The sequence below is a fragment of the Panulirus ornatus genome, chromosome 29 (genome assembly GCF_036320965.1).
Source record: "Panulirus ornatus isolate Po-2019 chromosome 29, ASM3632096v1, whole genome shotgun sequence".
In the NCBI taxonomy this organism is placed as follows: Eukaryota; Metazoa; Arthropoda; class Malacostraca; order Decapoda; family Palinuridae; genus Panulirus; species Panulirus ornatus.
The window spans coordinates 17,591,973-17,614,615 of NC_092252.1; the positions used below are offsets into that span (position 1 = coordinate 17,591,973).

The 22,643-nt window shown below is 39.8% G+C and overlaps 2 protein-coding genes across 2 annotated transcripts in view; both read left to right on the top strand.

Moving 5' to 3' along the window:
* The first annotated feature begins 477 nt into the window (after window positions 1-477).
* LOC139758167 (uncharacterized) lies at window positions 478-7,660 on the top strand. The gene is made up of 5 exons (XM_071679348.1): window positions 478-1,652; window positions 2,232-2,344; window positions 4,315-4,418; window positions 4,864-4,985; window positions 6,075-7,660. Exons 1-5 carry the CDS (start codon window positions 873-875, stop codon window positions 7,008-7,010), a joined length of 2,055 nt encoding a protein of 684 aa, XP_071535449.1. The 5' UTR covers window positions 478-872; the 3' UTR covers window positions 7,011-7,660.
* Window positions 7,661-7,772: 112 nt separating this feature from the next.
* Window positions 7,773-22,643, top strand: part of Fen1 (flap endonuclease 1) — a 34,658-nt gene continuing 19,787 nt past the window's right edge. Inside the window, exons 1-3 of the mRNA XM_071679349.1 lie at window positions 7,773-8,005; window positions 11,603-11,705; window positions 14,667-14,833. Of these exons, the coding sequence (XP_071535450.1) occupies window positions 7,924-8,005; window positions 11,603-11,705; window positions 14,667-14,833 (352 nt within the window). The 5' untranslated portion in view covers window positions 7,773-7,923. The remainder of the gene's footprint in view (window positions 8,006-11,602; window positions 11,706-14,666; window positions 14,834-22,643) is intronic.

Here is a 22,643-nt window from a genome sequence, read left to right on the forward strand (position 1 = left end):
TCCTCTCCAGGGATCTTCCATATGAGGCTCCTGTGGATCAGAAGCTTCAGATCCACAACGGAACCACAGATCATAAGGTAATTTGCTATGCGTTTGTGTGCGAGAGAGCTTGTTATGTAAGTGCAGGAGTATGAAGCTTGGGATATGCTGAACGTGTTGTACAGTTGTTATTGTTGTGTCAACAATGTGCTCTGTTTTCGGTGTGTGTGTTCTCATTTTTATGTCCAGTGATGGAATCAGATGAGACGGGAGGGGATGGCAAGTTATCTCGTCCAGCTACTCAAATGCATGATCAGATGAAACATGCGTTGTCCGTTAACACTCGCATATCCCGTAATAACGGAGTTGTAGAGCACTACAATAATTCGTACCTCAGTGAGAGAGAGGGGAGAGAGAGAGAGAGAGAGAGGAGAGAGATGAGAGAGAGAGAGAGAGAGAGAGAGAGAGGAGAGAGAGAGAGATGCTGGTAAGGTTATGAGGAAAGTGACAGTTTATCCTCCTGCACGCTTGAGGAAGCTTTTGCAAGGATACAGAGATAAAGACATTTTCATTTGTCGCATGTGTTCTTCATGACAAAGCACAATACTGAAATATATGAAGGAAATATATATGAGAAACCTGCTGTGTTTGGCTAGCGAAGATTCAGTGCCACGTATGAGCGTGTTGACAACGTTGAGACACGTCCGACATTTGTTTACACAAGGCAAAGTTACGTGCTTACGAAATAGTTCTGCGCATTGCAGCTGAGCTTGCCTTCTGAAGTGGTTCAGCCAATAATAATGGTTTGCTACATTGCTTCTGAACGGTGTTAATCGAGCAGTAGTGTTACTGTTAACTGGAACTCTCAAGGAACTTTTTTCTTTTCACGTAGAATGCATCACAGGAAATTGGGCGTCCAAACGTTCATAAAATCTCTTAGTTTTTTCATGGTTCTTGGTGTGATATATTCATTAATAAGTTCTGACGTAAGTAGAAGCACTACATTAGAGCAGGTTAGGCCCATTAGACCTGCCATTGTTCGCCAGTCACCCGCTTCTCCCCACACCTGCCGTGCCCTTTTCACCATTACTCATTATGTGCATCATCACTTACTCCAAACTTCCGAACATAACGGGACACACAGTGAGGACGTGCGAGGTGATGAGTGGGTCGTCGATGACTCTGCTGGTGGGAAGGTGGGGGATCGGGAGTGGTGGTCTGCTGCAGCCAAGATTGTACAGCAACTGGTGCAGAAGAGAAGCTCCCTGTCTGGAGCTCCCACATCGTATTATTATTCTCTTGCCGCACTTCTTCCTAAATTGCTGTCTTTTGGTGACGACAGTCATAATGGGGAGAAAAGATATGAAGCAAATGGAACAATACAGATTAAAGACTACAGCGGACTAGATCCTGCAAATACAGTGAAACAAACGAACTCGCCATTCTTCCGCGAGCGGAGTCGAGTCATGGCCTTTGGAGGTGTACTTCCCTACGTTCCCTGCGTCATAGCCTTATACCAGCAGCCGACCGCTTTCACCAAGTGCGTCAGGACGAGGCTTAAGAAGAAGCCTCAGCTGTGGCTCTCCTTTATGGGCGACTCCAAAATTAGAGGTTTATTTACAGAATTCATCAATAGAACTGATTCAGAATATAATTACTCCATCTCATACCAGGTAAGTTTTGTATGTGTTACAGTAGCAAGGGCAGGGAATAACAAGCATATTGATATATGAATACTTGAGGCGAGAAATACCGACATCTCTCACCTAGATAGTACCTAGATTCTTGTTGTAAATTACATATACACATGAAACGTTGATGTAAGTAAACTTGCTGGAGAAATGTTCACAGAAGCTCCTAGCTTTCAAATGTTTCTCAAGGATCTATGAAAATGGCTTGAAATACACTCAAAAGTCTGGAGCTTCTGTATTTATTGTTCCATCAAGTTTACTTATACGTAGCACTAATTAATTATTGTAATTGATTAAACGGGTTTACATTTATGTTTATATTGTGTCATTTTTTCATATAGCTGACCAAAAGGTGTTTTTTTTCATCAATGTTAGATTGATAAGACTGAAAAGACTGTGAATAGGGATGATGTAGTTTTGGTGTATCGATGTGTGGGAATGAAGCCGCTCTTCGTCCGTTTTGGGTTCTACCTCATTCGTGTAACAGGAATCAATTTTGTGTTAAATCATTTGCAGGATCCACAGCCTAACTACAAATACCTAATACTATGCCGCCTACAGAACGTAACGGTGCCGTGGGCGACGCTGAGGCAAAGGTTGGCGAATCGCGAAGTCCGCTGGTTTGACATGGAGGCCTCGACCAGCGTAGCGCGGGGCCTGCGCATCTCCTTCAGGTCTGTATCATCTAAATTCTATAACCTCTGAACTACAGTTTTCATTTCTTAAATAGACGTATATGTAGCGAGAATATTATCCTTTGCTGAGGAATATTGATGGTATATCTAATTTTTGAACGCATTACTTTACCTGTTATCGAGTGTTAGGTCACAGAGACCACGTAGTGCAGTGGTAAACATAGCGACCATGAATCTCAACGAGTTTTCCTGTTTTCGAACCCTGGTAGTGGCAGCCGGCTCGCAACTGACCAAACTGTTCATCCTCCCCATTGAAGGTGTCGTAAGCTGGGATATATACTGTGTGTATGTCGACTACACCTAAAGAGACAATAGTATCCCAATATAATTGTAAACTCTACCAATGTGGCACTTGTTGAGGTATAAGGTTGAAGACTAAATTCTTGAAAGATTTTGGGAAAGCACTGATTGTTCTGTAATATCAAAGGAAATAAAGGAAGAACTGTGTGAAGCATCAGAGAAATAATTCTCCTTAAAGCAGCTGGCAAGAAGGACATTAGATTGTAACTGATTAAAATTTTTTGAATCTTTTGTCAGTTGAAAACATGGAGGATTCATGAAGGGTACAAGTTTGTAGATCAGATTTTTATATCTAACATGATAATTGAGAAAGTTCTAGGAAAAAGTGGATTTATGCAGGGGAGACACAATACTTCCCACGTATCTCCTGCGTGTCGAAGAAGGCAACTAAAAGGGGAGGGAGCGGGGACTGAAAATCCTCCCCTCTCGTTTTTAACTTCCAAAAGAAGGAACAGAGAAGACGGGCCAAGTGAGGATATTCCCTGAAAGGCTCAGTCCTGTTTTTAACAACCTCGCTAACGCGGGAAATTGCGAATAGCATGAAAGAAAAAAGATATATATATATATATATATATATATATATATATATATATATATATATATATATATATATATGGAACTGGAAAAGTTTCATGTTAAACTTAAGATGGAAGGACTGGGAACTCCTAACTCTATATGAGGCACGGAGGTTATCTTCTGAGTGTGGTTATGAGTTTTCATACAAGGGGTAGTACATGTGGGAGAGCAGAATGGTGGTTTTAGTGAATTGTTTGAATTAGGTGCGTAAGTATGAGTGAGTTTATGCGGTCAACATTGATGGTTGTGTGTGAACCTATGGTTAAGGCATTACGTGAGATGCAAGCGAGGTAGTGTGATGACGGTGGAGGCGCTGAACCAAGATGGAACTGAATGGAAGTAGCCACAGTCGTTGTGCAGAACCACAGGAGGAGCAAGATGGAGAGGTGGGTCGATCTGATAATGCTGAAAGTAACATGAAGTTAAACCAACTTTTTTTGTGTGAACAGTGGTAAACGTTATAACCTAACTCAGCTTTTGAGTGTCCGTAACCGTGGGCTGGCATTGATGAGTGGAAAGAATTTAAATGAATATCAAACGTGCAAGAACCTTGCATGATAGGATAGTCGTCCCAAGCCTGGTGTATGGATATGACACCTGAGTTTAACTAGGAATACAGATGTGAGGCTATGTGGTAAAAGAAATCCTTACCAGGGTTTGTGGATTATAGCCTATTAGAATGATGCGTTCGCGGTGGATGCATATAAGAAGATAGGTTAGTCAATTATGTATATGGTGGTATTGATGAAGGTATAAAGAGAGGTAGAACAGGTGGACAAACGTTCTGAATAAACTTTATTTGTAAAGGATAGAGGTATTTCAGATGTGAACGCTGGGTGGCTTTGTGTGTGGATGTGAGACAATGGTCTCATATGACAAACGATTATTGTGCAGCTGTACAAGTTGACAGCTGAAGAACACTAGCCTACCAGGCTTGGGTTGGGGATGTCGGTGAAGTGAGAGGCTGTATGTGTACCTGATCCAACCCAAGAAATGACTACGAAGTTAACGATGAAAATATTATCTACGTAAGGATTTATAAGAAATCCACTAACCCAGGATCACTTTTACAGCTTTAAGAAACTGAACCAGATAGAACGCTCAGAGTTCAACGAGGAGATAGCTGATCTGTGGCGGTGGGCATCGGGGGAGCCCTCGCCGGATTTGCTGGTCGTGGGTAAGTCTCCTGCACACACCTTCCACAATTGTTCAACCTTCCATGACTGGAGGTTCCACCATAACAATATCCACCAGTCAGCCCCATCCCAGTCACAGTGACTGTCCCTCACTATTTATGTAGTCTGTCTTATCACCATGTACACTTATATATATATATATATATATATATATATATATATATATATATATATATATATATATATATATATATATATATATATATATATATATATATATATATTCCTATGAGTCCACGGGGAAAATGTAATTTTGCATTTTTCCTGGACTTATATATATATATATATATATATATATATATATATATATATATATATATATATATATATATATATATATATATATATATATATATATATCTTCAATGCCTATATTGTCCATATATACTGTATAATTCCCAGCTTCTGGCTGTTTCATGATCTCAGGTTACACCTCCTGGATAATCGGGGCGAGGAACCTGTATCTGAACGAGGCTCATGTGTACACGGGCGACATCCTTGACCTATTGATGGAGAGACATTCCGTTATTGCGCCCCTGTTGGAACAGGTGAGACTGCGTGCCATATGTGTGGATGAATCTGTTGGATCTTGATCTTCACTCCGTACTGCAGAGGTGGTCGCCCTACAGCAGGGGATAGCATTACTGTAGCCAAGTTCTCCCAAAAGATTCGTAAATACTACGTCTTCTCAGGTCTGTTCTGCAGAGAACCTCTCTATAGCAGGGCATATCATGACCAAAGCCATGGTCTCTTCAGGATCTTCAACACTATCGTGTTACCAGTACAGGGATTCACTTATGTTGTCCTTAGCCTTCTGTTTGTCACTCAGTCAGTCAGTCTGCTTGTCTGCCTGTCTCTGGACATATCTTTGGTACCATTTTGTACCCTCCATCTAGGTAGATACAATAAGTCTCATATCATGTTACACAATAACCCTCAGTAAAGACACATCATTGTTGATTATCATAACTTGTGATTAAGGTAAATCAAAGGAAAGAACTTTTCGCAGACATAGTTATTAGTTACGTAACCTTACAGTATTATCCTTTTGATAGTTTAACCCAATACTCGTCCTAGGTTCTAACACTTCACTCAACTTATTGGATAAAAGACGAAGTTTAGAATAATGCCACTTCACTCTATCACACACCCAGTGATAATGTCATGAGAGTTTCAGGTAATTTTCATTAATCCGTGAGTTTGACTTCATTTTCTTTACATGGTAATGTACAATGAAACGTTATTTATTTTAATGAGAAGTATAAGTTATTAACAAGTACACTGTCTCCTCTTTTACTTCAGGAACTCAATAATTCTTGCAGTATTGTTTTTTCTATTCATATGATTAGTTTGGTGGTTGTGAACTTTTCAGAATCCTTTGCAAATATTCTGTAAAATCTGGCACACGTACTGGTGTGGGATGTTGCGCCAAATATTTTTATTTAATTTTCTGCTATATATTAATCATTAATTTTCTTGGTTTAGATAGCTGCTCCCACTCCCAAATATATTTAGGGTAAGTCGGCCTTCTTCCTAAAAAAACAAACGGACTTTCTAAAGGTTTGAACATAAATCACATTCTGTATGCATTTCTTTTATGTCATAAATATCCATAATGATTATCATAACACTTCCAGATTTCTCATCGATCAAGAGTGTTGGTACTGCCACAGAGTCGCCTCCGACCACACTCCGGGGTATGGCTCAATTTGCAGGGTGCTTTATCTGATGCCATTTTTGACTGGAGTGAAATGACCTTCCTCCATCTGCTGAAACAGTACAGAGAGGGCCATGGAGATGGTGAAAAACACAAGCACAACGGCAGCCATGCGTCTCACAATGCACCACCACACAGACACTTACTTGCCATGGATGAGGCTTTCCGAGGTGAACCACAATTATACAGGACCTCAGAGCGAGACTGGACCCTGCAGGGCCATCCAAGCAAAGACGAGACCAGGCGGCGAACTACAATGCTACAAGATCAAAGATCGCCTGGCGTTACTGATGCCAACCTAAGACCCAAGACCACGGTACAAACCAGTACCCAACAGGAGGCCACAAAACAAGCTATGACAACAAGGGATGACCTAAGAACAGGACGAGCTAGGATCGCCGAGGACAGCTCAAAACCACAAGGGATCCGAGAGACATTCGAGACAACAACCGAGAACCTGAAATCACAAGGAGCCACAGAGCAAAGCAAGGCGCCAAATACTGACCGAAGAACGAGGAGGCCAGCAGAAGAAATCGGGACTGCACACGACATCCCAACACCACATGGGACCACAGAGCGAACCTCGACATTCCTCGACCACTTGATCCTCACGAGGAGTTCCTCTGGAGTGTGGTGGTGGGACTCGAGCCTGCCCCTAAACCTGGCCGGCATCTTGGAGTGTAATGAGCTATATGATCGCGACCTGGCGTCTCATCGCATATATAGAGAGGATGTGCTTCATTGCGTGGACGTGCAGCATGCAGGCAGGGCCACCAACAATGACCTAGTGACCATGTTGCTTAACCTCCTTTGCAACTCGGTGTCAGGACTGCATCACACTTACTGCTGCACGTAGAGTTTGTCTCTCTGCCTCATAGTTCCACACTATCGTGCCTCCTGGTGACATTGTACCGTGATGAAAAGTCCCATAATCGTTTAGTTTATTACGGGTGTTTACCTACTCCAAAACAGCATAAGCAAGAATGTCATCTTTAAACTGACATGTTATATGAACAGATTTCCTCCACACTCTCTTACTACAACTTGAGTCAGTCCGCACCGGTTCTTCACCCAGCACCACTGTACTGTAAAGTGTACTTGTGATAGAATATAGTGCTTGTCAAGTAAATCTTAGACATAATTCCTGTCTTCGATGTGTTTATTTTTAGTCACGTACACGTTCAGTCTGTTTTCCAGTTATTTTCTACATGAATTTAATTCCAACAGATGAGACAAAATTTGATCACCGAGATATGCACAATGTGAATAGAAGAGGCTGCAACATGTAATAAAAGCCAGTACTACAAGTGATTTAATGTCAGATGCATTAACTCTGTCAGACATGAATAAATAATATTAGACTAGGCCTTAAGAAACCCATTAACCTTAAATGCGACTTTACTGCAGTCTAAATCCATATCACTTTATCAAACATAAATCGAGCACAGATGTTAGCGATATTAGGAAAATGTGCAAAAAAAACAATTGAGCCTGTATCCCTCAAAATACGACGACGCTTTGGACGAATATGAAACAATTCAATTCGAAATAATGCACTATCCCGGTAAAGATGTATATCATTATGATATACGTTTTTCAGACAATATTGGGTGTATGCATTATAAAATACGCGTAATATTAATGAAAAATGATTTTGCTTCATGTTGGGATGGGGTGAAATTGGCGGGCTTTTGACCAGCTGTTTCGGTTAGTTGTTTACCTAAGCTTCTCGGCAACTGTTCCTTCACGTTTGTTGTCACGTTGTCAGCATGGGAATATTAGGGCTGTCGAAGCTTATAGCAGATGTTGCACCATCTGCAGTCAAAGAAAATGAGATCAAGAACTACTTTGGTAAGAAGTTGAATTATCTGTTGGTTTTATGTTTACATGGGTCTCTGAATTGTCCTCGTGAGGGAAATGTCTAGCAGGAAGGGTATTTGATAATGTCCTACGGTAAAGTTCCAGGTTTGGAGTGCCACAGTAATGACATGGATGTGGAACACAAGCACGTCAATGGACGTAGAGTAGGTAATGAGTGGCTTGCACTACATTTCTTTGTATTTAAAGGTGTAAGAATGAGTCGAGCATTCCTGAATCAACTGAACATAATAACTAAACATATTTATAATTACAGGCCAAAGTTTACTTTAGTGTTTGGTGTTGTATCGAAATAATGGAGACGTGTAATGAGGATCACACTAAAATGAAATATTTCACTATGTGTTATCCTCTAAAAGTATTTGTGGGTTGACTATGTGTTTTAACTATATGATTTCACATTTACATCATCTTCCTTTGTTATAATGGGAATGAACACCCGGCAAAGATATGCCCCAGCCACTGAATGCAAATAATATACTTTTCAGCTTTTCTTTTAAAATGATATTGTTTGTGAAAGTCACGAGGTTCTCGTGGGTTATCTTGATTTACGAAAGTGTTTCCCTTTTACTCAACGTTTCTAGGTCATATCCCTCCCCACTGTCTTTGTTACTGTTGAATTAAAATTAATTCTCCATATCTTGTTTTGCCAATTTGCATTATTTCTTCTGACTCTAAAGAGTTAATTGATATGCATTTCATGCAAAGTTAAAAGTTATATCTATGGTGCCCTTAAAAACTGTAACTGTACCCATCCATCTTCATGTAGTAATTGATGGAGGATTGCAATAGGTGTCATCTTTATTGACTTGGTGAATTTAACTTTTGAAAATCAAAGAAAATCATGTCAGGGGAATTGTAATATACCATGATATTATAGGATGTAAGTGTTAGGTTTCTTGGTTTAGTAATGTGTCTATTAGTCTAATTTATCTCATTGCAGATAGCACTGATATTGATTAATTCTGTTATGCAATGCTAGTGTAGTCTATAGAGAATAAAATTGCTGTTTTGGAATGTAGTTTGTGGTAGTATATTTTTATGATTTAATGGAGGATATTATATAAAGTGATAGCTATGAGGGAAAATATGGGGTTAATGTATTAGTAGGTAGAATTTATTAGAAAATAAAGTGAACCTACAAAAGCCTCACTGAGCTCAACAAAACCACAAAAACCTCATCAAATCTCACTTAGTAACTTAAATGCTCGGTAGAAAGGTAATTTATTAGTCAGGCTTGGTATTGCTCCTAGCTCTGAATATTGAGTAATTGTGTTATGTAATGCTAGAGTAGTGGTTTGAGAATATGATTACATAAGCACGCTGTTTTATACACAAGTTTAAATCAGTTGATCAAGGAAAATGTAGGGTTATTATTGTAAGAGTAGGTAATGAACTTTTGAGATATCAACAAAACTTGTGAAAACTTCACCTAACCATAGTGGTCAAAATTAATATTGATGTTCCATAAACTTGTATTACCCACTTTTTCATTAATTGACTGAACACTCCCTGGTATGCCTAGCCTTTGTTACTTTTCCACTATTTGATGTAGTGTTGTTCATTAAAATGTATTGCTTCATAGTCATTATTGTATTTCAGAACATTATACAAATAGCTTTCAAGAACAAATCCAATGCTAAAAGTGACATGGAACTAAACTAGGCCATTATCTATGCTTATATAGTACAACAGCTGATGACCTTGAAAAGACACTCCCCCAACCCTTTACCCTCTTATTACTAACTTAAGTGAACATTCTTAAACTCATACTGTATATTTTGACAATTCTTGAATCTGCCACTTCTTACTCTAGGTGAAATATATGGCCATTAAGGCTTGTGATAGCATCCCATCTATTGTTTTTGTGATATCACAGTTTTGCATGAGATCTATGTCCTTATGTTCTGCAGTGATTTGTGAAGCTGTAACACTGTTATGAGATAATAGATGCTGGTAAAAAAAGCCCTTGGTAATTTTGTTTTTGACAAAAACAATTTGAAAAGTATTACATATCACTTCATATACCACAAGACCTGTGGTTGGCACAGTTGTGTAATGGGTATTAGTGTTTTTCCTAATTTCAAAGCCCTTCCATTTATCATTTATTTTAGAATAAAAGATAATGCTTCAAAGTACAACATCTATGTAGATCACCTCTACTAAGTGTAATGGTTCCCTGATGTGCATTTCTTCCAAATATGTAATTCAGTTTTCTGGTGCCCCAAAAGTAAGATTTTACTGCTCATCATGTACGTAAGGACAGTGTTAAGCAAGGACTTTGTGAATCCAGAGACATGGATCCTACTCACAGAAAAGTGGAAAGGTATAGCAGGATGTGCAAAACCATTTCTGCATTTGAGGTTATACTACGTGATATTTTGCAACTTTGCTAAAGCCTTATTCTAGAAATTGTTGAACATCACAGTCAGTCAGATTTCACTTGTTCTTCCTGGTTCTGCAGCTGTACTCTCCATGGTAAGTTAGGATTCCATATTTTACTTGAAATGGCAGGTTTAATGCATGTGGTTCTATTACTGATCTTAATATGCCAGATTAAGCTAGGGTATTTTTTTTTTTTTTTTTAACCTAGTGTCTTCCCTCCAATTTTCCCAGTTTCAATGCCTTGCTCACTGTGTGGGGTCTTAATTTCATGACAGTGAATGATTTTAAGCATTACATTTCCTTCTTTAGTTCTATGTAAGTAACTGTAAGGATATCTTACATGTGACTTGTCAGTTGTGGATGTATAGTAAGTTGTTATAATTAAAGAGAAAATTACCAAAAATTCCATTCTGCCTCTAGTGATCATTTTATAGAAAGTTAGGATAGATTAATTTGTTTAGTTTGATGTCTTTCTTTACTATGTCATTTTTCTTATTTACATGTAAAACACTCTTTACCAACCCAAGAAACCTAACATAACTTAGCCCTCTTAGAATGGCGGGGACAGTTGGAATGAAGTGTAATGATTTCCTTTATTCAATATTTGTTGATTTCCATGTTTTCAGTGTTGCTAAAGTTAGTATTTGAAATAAGTAGAACTTAGAGATGTAACAGTTTCATCTCAGAAGTATTGATGAATGATGAGTATTGAAGGTCATTCGCTAAGAAGTACTGATGAAGCATTGAAGATCACTTGCTTCACAATAGAACTCTGTGGTGATCAACATATGGACTGTTAGCAAAGATCAGCTTAGGTTTCTTGAATGGGTATTGAGTTCCATTTTTAAGCATATCTGGATTTACAAAAGAAGGATAACTAGCATACAGTAGGGCCACTCCAAGAAGCCAGACCTATTCTAAGATTCTTTAAAACAGTTGCTGTGTGTAGATTAAAGCCATGCTAATTCTGATGAATCCATTAATGGTATTTTCATTTGTGCTGATAAGTTAGAATTACTGCATCTTTAAAGGAAAAGTTTTACAGGTTTAGAGTGTGCTCCATTATTATTAATCATTTTAGATTTCTTGTAGTGATGTTAATTCTCCTGTGTAATATTTAGTACATATGCACCTCTGAACTTACAGTGGACATTATAGAATTGATTTTCATTATCATTATTTTAGGGCGTAAAGTGGCTGTTGATGCATCAATGAGTCTGTACCAGTTCCTTGTTGCTGTTCGACAGGAAGGGAATATGCTTATGTCAGCTGATGGAGAAACAACAAGGTAGATGAGTTACTGTTAAGATATTGATGATAAACCATAATACCATTTCAGACACTTGAACCCATGTTATATTAAAAGGAATCACATTATCTGAATTCTTTTTTTACTTATTTCCTGATACTAATACAGTAATTATGTATTTCCCTGTTTAGAATAAAGAAATGTTTTGCCTCGGAGTTTTTTCTTCCATTATATTTATACCTGCTTCTGATGAAGAGATGATGTGTCATTGATTGCCCCTACGTACTTAACCATTATAGACTGAGACAAACACTGGCAATAGATCTGATACTGGCTGTTCTTAAACATTCATAATTTCATCTCTTGATAAACATTGGGTACAAGTTTTTTGCAGTTCAGAGTTTGCACACTTATATCTTTGGTATAAGAGACATATTTTATATGAGCATTAGTATATCATGTAACTTATTTTTGGTTGTCAGTGTTTTATATATTTTCAGAAATGTAGAATAGTTGTTTTGCATGAGACACAAACACTGACTTAATATATCTCAAGACTCTTCGTGCCTACTATGTAATAACCACAGTGAAGACAATGTGCACCTATCTCTCTGTTATCTTGCACTTTCCCCATTTAGACACAGACACACACACACACACAACATTACTGCACTTTATGATCTGTGGTCTACTCAGTGGATATGGCTGGCTTTCTGAGCATTGTGGGGGCCCATGGAATGTATAAGGGGCTCCTTAGGCAGGAAGAAAGGCAGTGTTGATGATATAAAAGACAAGGATATCAGGAAAGCAGGATTAAAAAGTCAAGAAGATATGTATATGAGAAAATTGAAAAGTGATTGCATGCCTAATGATTTTATGGAGGAAGTGTTTGTTCTCATGCTTTAAGGGAAAGGGAATTAAGTTTATATTCAGAATGAAACAGAAATTAGCTGTATAATCATAGTTAGGTAGATAATTTAGTTGTGTCAGTCAAGAATTAGACCTCTAAATCATAAAGGAAGAAAGAAAAAATAGACTCAATAAAATTTTTTGTGAAAAATGCATATTTTAATGGTAGATAAGGATCAAGTGACAATAGCCATGATCTTTTATCATTGATATTAGACTTGGACATCGTAATGTAACATTACAAAGACATGGTTTTGATAGTGTAGTGAATTGTTATTCTTTATAAACATTCATTGTTGAAAGTGATGTTTTACTGACTGGTTTTTAGGCTATAACACTGCCTTCTGATTGGGCATTCATGATGATGGTGGTAGTTTAATCTGTTTCATTTTAATCAGAAGGCATTCTTGATAATGGTGGTAGTTTAATCTGTCTCATTTTAAAGTTAATAAACTAGTATCAAACTATTACTTTCCCTTCATCCATAACAGGGTCATTAACTGATTCTTTTTCACAAATTAGGTCACAGATTTAGGGTAATCAAGAAGTTTGTCAACCTCTTCCTCTTCAGTTGTACATGGGCCAGCTTGGCTTATAAGACCAGATTCCCTTTGCATTCTGATGACATCCTGGAAAAATTCTGTTTTTTATAAGAAGGCCTGACAATATTAAGCACAATCTCATTCTTATCGGGGAGGCTGCTATAAGTTTCACCTTTGTTTTATTTAAATTTTGCTATTGTTTTCTTGCATTGCACCTCTTTCCTTACCCTTTTTTGTCTACTGGAGGGACCAGGCTGATCCCAGTAACAAGTGTCATTCATGATGCACAGTATGATTAGTTTAGGGTTCAGGACTTGATTTAAATTAAGGGATTCCATCATGGTAGCAAGTTGTGAGAACAGGGTTTTTTTTGGTGGAGTTGTGATTGGTTGGGATTGCTGTAATGTGATTGTTCAGCTGTGAATATCTCAATAGTGGTGAGTGGCAGAGAATCACTTTGCATGTTTTTTCATGTGCTGTGATTGGGTCACTTTCTCTCTTAATGAAAAGGATGAAGAGGAGTACCTCTCTCCCGGTGTCAGCACACTCCAGTCTCCATAGGCAATAAGGCGAAGAAGAGCTTTTTGTTAGGAAAATCAGCCATGTTATGTATGCTGTACTCTGTCTCTTGGTATTCTTTTTGAAAGACGAAAGTTTTAAGATTATTATAATGGTGTAAAAACACATTTCCATAAGCTTTGTTGCTTTCCTAGTTCTTGCTTGTAGTGCTTCATGTGGTAAGACTGTGGTTATGACTTGAAAAAGATTAGTGAAATCATTTAGATGAAGAAAAAGATTCATTTGGAAAGGGATGAATATGTGTTATTGAGATTTTTGGACTTGGTGGATACTTTTAATGATAAAAGAAAAGCAGTGGTCACCATTCATGGATTTAGAAAAGGTATGTAAGAAATTTAGTAGGAAATGATAGAAGTGTTCTTGGAAGAATCGTTAGTGTTGTTAAAAGAGCTCACATGATAGAAGTGATGCTTGTGTGAGTGAATGAGTGGTTGGATGCTTTTATGGTTATGCATCAAGTTTGTGTTGTTTAATGTTACTACGATTGCTTTTGTGAATGGTGCAGATCATAAGATGAGAATGAGGAGGAGTTTGGAACATAATAAAACCTTAGTGCAGGTTTTGGTTTTGCCTTGGGAGGGCTGTGGTTGGGTTGTTTTTTGGTGTCAAGTTGGTAGGTAGAAGTTTGTAAACTACAGATGCCCAGGAAGGTACTTACATCTACATTTAGGGATGTCAAACTCCTGCACAGAAAAACTGTAGGTTCTGTGTTTCAGAATTGCTTATTTTACTTTCTTTCATTAAAGCTAAGGTGTAAGGTTAGATTTATGGTACTATAATATGTTTTTTCTTCATGATTACACCATATATCTCTCAGCTTCTTTTACATTTGAATTGTTATGCTTTCCTTTTTCTTATTCTCTTTCTTCTCCTCCTTGATTTCCTTTAAAGACCTTACTCTAAGTTAGGACTCCTGTCCATGATTAGAATATTTGTCTCAAAAAAGTATATAGTTTGTTTTTGTTTTCAGTCACTTAATGGGTTTCTTCTACCGAACAATTCGTATGGTGGAGAATGGTATTAAACCAGTATATGTGTTTGATGGCAAACCTCCAACCATGAAGGGTGGAGAATTGGCCAAACGACGAGAACGTAGGGAGGAGGCTCAGAAGGCTTTGGATGTAGCTACAGAAGCAGGTATGATTCTGTTCGTGATTCTCAGTTTTCTTATAATCTTAAGCATTGGGTACAGCAGTGCAGTACTCATCATGAAGCCATATTGATATCCAATAAGTTTTTAGACTTTGAAATCAGATAAGCTTTAATCCTGTTATGAGTTACTTTGTTTCCCTTTACATGGGTGTGAATCAAGTGCATGCACATGCATATAAAAATGCAATTTTAGTGAGAATCACGTTTGCACACCTGGGGTTCCTGTCCTTATTCTTGCATGTATGGATACTCACCCAAGGACTTCCTTGGGTTTACATTTGCTACTCAGCTGCTTTGATTTATGGGATTGATAAAGATTTTCTTTTCTTTCATACTATTCGCCATTTCCTGCATTAGCAAGGTAGCGTTAGGAACAGAGGACTGGGCCTTTGAGGGAATATCCTCACCTGGCCCCCTTCTCTGTTCTGTCTTTTGGAAAATTAAAAAAATGAGAGGGGAGGATTTCCAGCCACCCGCTCCCTTCCCTTTTAGTCGCCTTCTACGACATGCAGGGAATACGTGGGAAGTATTCTTTCTCCCCTATCCCCAGGGATAAAGATATATCTATTTATTTATGTATTTATTTTGCTTTGTCACTGTCTCCCGTGTTAGCGAGGTAGCGCAAGGAACAGACGAAAGAATGGCCCAACCCACCCATAAACATATGTATATACATACACGTCCACACATGCAAATATACATACCTATACATCTCACCGTATACATATATGCACACACGCAGACATATACATACATACACATGTACATAATTCATACTGTCTGCCATTATTCACTCCCATCGCCGCCCCGCCACACATGAAATACCCCCCCCCCCCCCCCCCCCTGCATGTGTGCAAGGTAGCGCTAGGAAAAGACAACAAAGGCCACATTTGTTCACACTCAATCTCTAGTTGTCATGTACAATGCACTGAAACCGCAGCTCCCTTTCCACATCCATGCCCCACAGAACTTTCCATGGTTTACCCCAAACGCTTCACACACCCTGGTTCAATCCACTGACAGCACGTCGACCCCAGTATACCACATCATTCCAATTCACTCTATTCTTTGCACCCCTTTCACCCTCCTGCATGTTCAGGCCCCGAACACTCAAAATCTTTTTCACTCCATCTTTCCACCTCCAATTTGGTCCCCCACTTCTCCTCATTCCCTCCACCTGTGACACTTATATCCTCTTGGTCAATCCTTCCTCACTCATTCTCTCCATGTGACCAAACCATTTCAAAACACCTTCTGCTCTCTCAACAACACTTTTTATTACCACACATCTCTCTTACCCTATTATTACTTACTTGATCAAACCACCTCACACCACATATTGTCCTCAAACATCTCATTTCCAGCACATCCACCCTCCCTCGCACATCTCTATCTATAGCCCATGCCTCGCAACCATATAACATTGTTGGAACCACTATTCCTTCAAACATACCCATTTTTGCTTTCTGAGATAATGTTCTCGACTTCCACACATTCTTCAACGCTCCCAGAACTTTCACCCCCTCCCCCACCCTATGATTCACTTCCGCTCCCATGGTTCCATTCATTGCCAAATCCACTCCCAGATATCTAAAACACTTCACTTCCTCCAGTGTTTCTCCATTCAAACTTACCTCCCAATTGACTTGTCCCTCAAACCTACTGTATCTAATAACCTTGCTCTTATTCACATTTACTCTCAGCTTTCTTTTTTCACACACTTTACCAAACTCAGTCACCAGCTTCTGCAGTTTCTCACCCGAATCAGCCACCAGCACTGTATCATCAGTGAACAACAACTGACTCACTTCCCAAGCTCTCTCATCCACAACAGACTGCATACTTGCCCCTCTTTCCAAAACTCTTGCATTCACCTCCCTAACAACCCCATCCATAGACAAATTGAACAAGCATGGAGATGTCACACACCCCTGCCCCAAACCATCATTCACTGAGAACCAATCACTCCCTACACGTACACAAGCATTACATTCTCGATAAAAACTTTTTACTGCTTCTAACAACTTGCCCCCCACACCATGTATTCTTAATGTCTTCCACAGAGCATCTCTATCAACTCTTATCATATGCCTTCTCCAGATCCATAAATGCTACATGCAAATCCATTTGCTTTTTAATTATTTCTCACATACATTACTCAACGCAAACACCTGATCCACACATCCTCTACCACTTCTGAAACCATACTGCTCTTCCCCAATCTGTTGCTCTGTGCATGCCTTCACCCTCTCAATCAATACCCTCCCATGTAATTTCCCAGGAATACTCAACAAACTTATACCTCTGTAATTTGAGCACTCACTTTTATCCCCTTTGCCTTTGTACAATGGCACTATGTAAGCATTCCTCCAATCCTGAGGCACCTCACCATGAGTCATACATACATTAGATAACCTTACCAACCAGTCAACAACACAGTCACCCCCTTTTTTAATAAATTCCATTGCAGTACCGTCCAAACCCACTGCCTTGCTGGCTTTCATCTTCCGCAAAGCTTTTACTACCTCTTTTCTGTTTACCAAATCATTCTCCCTAACCCTCTCTTTGCACACCACCTCAACCAAAACACCCTATATCTGCCACTCTATCATCAAACACATTCAGCAAACCTTCAAAATACTCACTCCATCTCCTCACATCACCACTACCTGTTATTACCTTCCCATTAGCCCCCATTTGTTCCCTTGTCTTACACACTTTATTTACCTCCTTCCAAAACATCTTTTTATTCTCCCCAGAATTTAATGATACTTTCTTACCCCAACTCTCATTTGCCCACTTTTTCACCTCTTGCACCTTTCTCTTGTCCTCCTGCCTTTTTCTTTTATACATCTCCCAGTCATTTGCATTATTTCCATGCAAAAATTGTCCAAATGCCGCTCTCTTCTCTTTCACTAATAATCTTACTTCATCCCACCACTCACTACCCTTTCTAATCTGCCCACCTCCCACTCTTCTCATGCCACAAGCATCTTTTGCGCAAGCCATCACTGCTTCCCTAAATGCATCCCATTCCTCCCCCACTCCCCTTACGTCCTTTGTTCTCACCTTTTTCCTTTCTGTACTCAGTCCCTCCTGGTACTTCCTCACACAAGTCTCCTTCCCAAGCTCACTTACTTTCACCACTCTTTTCACCCCAATATTCTCTCTTCTTTTCTGAAACCCACTACAAATCTTCACCTTCGCCTCCACAAGATAATGATCAGACATCCCTCCAGTTGCACATGTCAGCACATTAACATGCAAAAGTCTCTCTTTCGTGCGCCTATCAATTAACACGTTATCCAGTAATGCTCTCTGGCCATCTCTCCTACTTACATATGTATACTTATATATATCTCTCTTTTTAAACTAGGTTTTCTCAATCACCAGTCCTTTTTCAGCACATAAATCTACAAGCTCTTCACCATTTCCATTTACAACACTGAACACCCCATGTACTCCAATTATTCCCTCAACTGCCACATTACTCACCTTTGCATTTAAATCACCCTTCACTATAACCCAGTTTCGTGCATCAAAACTACTAACACACTCACCTAGCTGTTCCCAAAACACCTGCCTCATGATCTTTCTTCTCATGCCCAGGTGCATATGCACCAATAATCACCCATCTCTCTCCATCAACTTTCAGTTTTACCCATATCAATCTAGAGTTTACTTTCTTACAGTCTATTACATACTCCCACCACTCCTGTTTCAGGGGTAGAGCTACTCCTTCCCTTGCTCTTGTCCTCTCACTAACCCCTGACTTTACTCCCAAGACATTCCCAAACCACTCTTCCCGTTTACCCTTGAGCTTTGTTTCACTCAGAGCCAAAACATCGGGGTTCCTTTCCTTGGAATACTACCTATCTCTCCTTTTTTCTCATCTTGGTTACATCCACACACATTTAGACACCCCAGTCTGAGCCTTTGAGGAGGATGAGCATCTTCTGTTTCCCCTTTTAGAAAGTTAAAATACAAGGAGGGGAGAGTTTCCAGCCCCCTGCTCCCACTTGGAAAATGTGTGGGAAGTATTCTTTCTCCCCTATCCCTGGGGATAGGGGAGGTAGTGCAAGGAAATAGACAAAAGAATGGCCCAACCCACCCATATACACATGTATATACATACACATTCACACATGCACATATACATAAATATACATTTCATCATATACATATATATACATATACAGACATATACATGTACATAATTCATACTTGCTGCCTTCACTCATTAATGTCGCCACCCCGTCACACATGAAATGACATCCCCCTCCCCCCGCATGCATGCAAGGTAGCGCCAGGAAAAGATAACAAAGGCCACAGTCGTTCACTCTCAGTCTCTAGCTGTCATGTATAATGCTCCGAAACCACAGCTCCCTTTCCACATCCAGGCCCCACAAAACTTTCCATGGTTTACCCTAGATGCTTCACATGCTCTGGTTCAATCCATTGACAGCACGTCGACCTTGGTATACCACATCATTCCAATTCACTCTAATCCTTGCACGCCTTTCAGCCTCCTGCATTTTCAAGCCCCGATCTCTCAAAATCTTTTTCACTCCATCTTTCCACCTCCAATTTGGTCTCCCATTTCTCCTCATTCCCTCCACCTCTGACACATATATCCTCTATGTCATCTTTCCTCACTTATTTTCTCCATGTGACCAAACCATTTCAAAACACCCTCTTCTGCTCTCTCAACCACACTCTTTTTATTACCACACATCTCTCTTACCCTTTCATTACTTACTCGATCAAACCATCTCACACCACATATGTTCCGCAAACATCTCATTTCCAACACATCCACCCTCCTCTGCACTACTCTATCTATAGCCCATGCCTTGCAACTATATAACATTGTTGGAAGCACTATTCCTTCAAACATGCCCAATCTTGTATTCTGAGATAATGTTCTCGCCTTCCACACATTTTTCAATGCTCCCAGAACTTTCACCCTCTCCCCCACCCTGTGATTCACTTCCGCTTCCATGTTTCCATCCGCTGCAAAATTCACTCCCAGATATCTAAAACATTTCACTTCCTCCAGTTTTTCTCCATTCGAACTTACCTCTCAATTGACTTGTATCTCAACGCTACTGTACCTAATAACTTTGCTCTTATTCACATTTACTCTCAGATTTCTTCTTTCACACACTTTACCAAACTCAGTCACCAGTTTCTGCAGTTTCTCACCTGAATCAACCACCCATGCTGTATCATCTGCGAACAACAACTGACTCACTTCCCAAGCCCTCTCATCCACAACAGACTGCATACTTGCCCCTCTCTCCAAGACTTGCATTTACCTCCCTAACAACCATATCCATAAACAGATTAAAGAACCATGTAGACATCACACACCCCTGCCCCAACCGACATGCTCTGAGAACCAATTACTTTCCTCTCTTCCTACTCGTACATATGCCTTACATCCTCGATAAAAACTTTTCACTGCTTCTAACTACTTGCTTCCTACACTATATACTCTTAATACCTTCCACAGAGCATCTCTATCAACTCTCATATGCCTTCTCCAGACCCATAAATGTTACATATAAATCCATTTGCTTTTCTAAGTATTTCTGACATACATTCTTTAAAGCAAACACCTGATCCACACATCCTCTACCACTTCTGAAACCACACTGCTCTTCCCCAATCTGATGCTCTGTACATGCCTTCACCCTCTCTATCAATACCCTCCCATATAATTTCCCAGAAATCCTCAACACACTTATACTTCTCTAATTTGAGCACTCGCCTTTATCCCCTTTGCCTTTGTACAATGGCACTATGCATGCATTCCGCCAGTCCTCAGGCACCTCACCATGAGTCATACATACATTTGATATCCTTACCAACCAGTCAACAACACAGTCACAACCTTTTTTACTAAATCCCACTGCAATACCATCCAAACCCGCTGCTTTGCCAGCTTTCATCTTCTGCGGAGCTTTTACTACCTCTTCTCTGTTTACCAAATCATTCTCCCTAACCCCCTCACTTTGCACACCACCTTGACCAAAGCACCCTATATCTACCACTCTATCATCTAATACATTCAACAAACCTTCTAAATATGCTCTCCATCTCCTTCTCACATCACCACCACTTGTTATCACCTCCCCATTAACCCCCATCACCGATGTTCCCATTTGTTCTCTTGTCTTACACACTTTATTTACCTCCTTCCAAAACATCTTTTTATTCTCCCTAAAATTTAATGATACTCTCTCACCCCAACTCTCATTTGCCCTCTTTTTCACCTCTTGCACCTTTCTCTTGACCTCCTGCCTCTTTCTTTTATACATCTCCCAGTCATATGCACTATTTCCCTGCGAAAATCGTCCAAATGCCTCTCTCTTCTCTTTCACTAGTAACCTTACTTCATCCCACCACTCACTGCCCTTTCTAATCTGCCCACCTCCCACTCTTCTCATGCCACAAGCATCTTTTGCGCAAGCCATCACTGCTTCCCTAGATACATCCCATTCCTCCCCCACACCCCTTAGGTCCTTTGCTCACCTTTTTCCATTCTGCATTCAGTCTCTCCGGGTACTTCCTCACACAAGGCTCCTTCCCAAGCTCACTTACTCTCACCACTCTCTTCACCCCAACATTCTGTCCTCTTTTCTGAAAACCTCTACAAATCTTCACCTTCGCCTCCACAAGATAATGATCAGACATCCCCCCAGTTGCACCTCTCAGCACATTAACATCCAAAAGTGTCTCTTTTGTGCACCTATCAATTAATACGTAATCCAATAACGCTCTCTGGCCATCTCTCCTACTTACATATATATATATATATATATATATATATATATATATATATATATATATATATATATATATATATATATATATATATATATTTTTTTTTTTTTTTTTTTTTTTTATACTTTGTCGCTGTCTCCCGCGCTTGCGAGGTAGCGCAAGGAAACAGACGAAAGAAATGGCCCAACCCCCCCCCATACACATGTACATACACACGTCCACACACGCAAATATACATACCTACACAGCTTTCCATGGTTTACCCCAGACGCTTCACATGCCTTGATTCACTCCACTGACAGCAAGTCAACCCCTGTATACCACACCGCTCCAATTCACTCTATTCCTTGCCCTCCTTTCACCCTCCTGCATGTTCAGGCCCCGATCACACAAAATCTTTTTCACTCCATCTTTCCACCTCCAATTTGGTCTCCCTCTTCTCCTCGTTCCCTCCACCTCCGACACATATATCCTCTTGGTCAATCTTTCCTCACTCATTCTCTCCATGTGCCCAAACCATTTCAAAACACCCTCTTCTGCTCTCTCAACCACGCTCTTTTTATTTCCACACATCTCTCTTACCCTTACGTTACTTACTCGATCAAACCACCTCACACCACACATTGTCCTCAAACATCTCATTTCCAGCACATCCATCCTCCTGCGCACATCTCTATCCATAGCCCACGCCTCGCAACCATACAACATTGTTGGAACCACTATTCCCTCAAACATACCCATTTTTGCTTTCCGAGATAATGTTCTCGACTTCCACACATTTTTCAAGGCTCCCAAAATTTTCGCCCCCTCCCCCACCCTATGATCCACTTCCGCTTCCATGGTTCCATCCGCTGACAGATCCACTCCCAGATATCTAAAACACTTCACTTCCTCCAGTTTTTCTCCATTCAAACTCACCTCCCAATTGACTTGACCCTCAACCCTACTGTACCTAATAACCTTGCTCTTATTCACATTTACTCTTAACTTTCTTCTTCCACACACT

Excerpts from the sequence above, each read along its gene's own strand:
- LOC139758167 (XM_071679348.1), top strand. The coding sequence starts at position 873 with ATGCATCACAGGAAATTGGGCGTCCAAACGTTCATAAAATCTCTTAGT. Across the intron at positions 1,653-2,231 it reads ATTACTCCATCTCATACCAG|AACGTAACGGTGCCGTGGGC; the intron begins GTAAGTTTTGTA and ends TGCCGCCTACAG. Across the intron at positions 2,345-4,314 it reads GGCCTGCGCATCTCCTTCAG|CTTTAAGAAACTGAACCAGA; the intron begins GTCTGTATCATC and ends TCACTTTTACAG.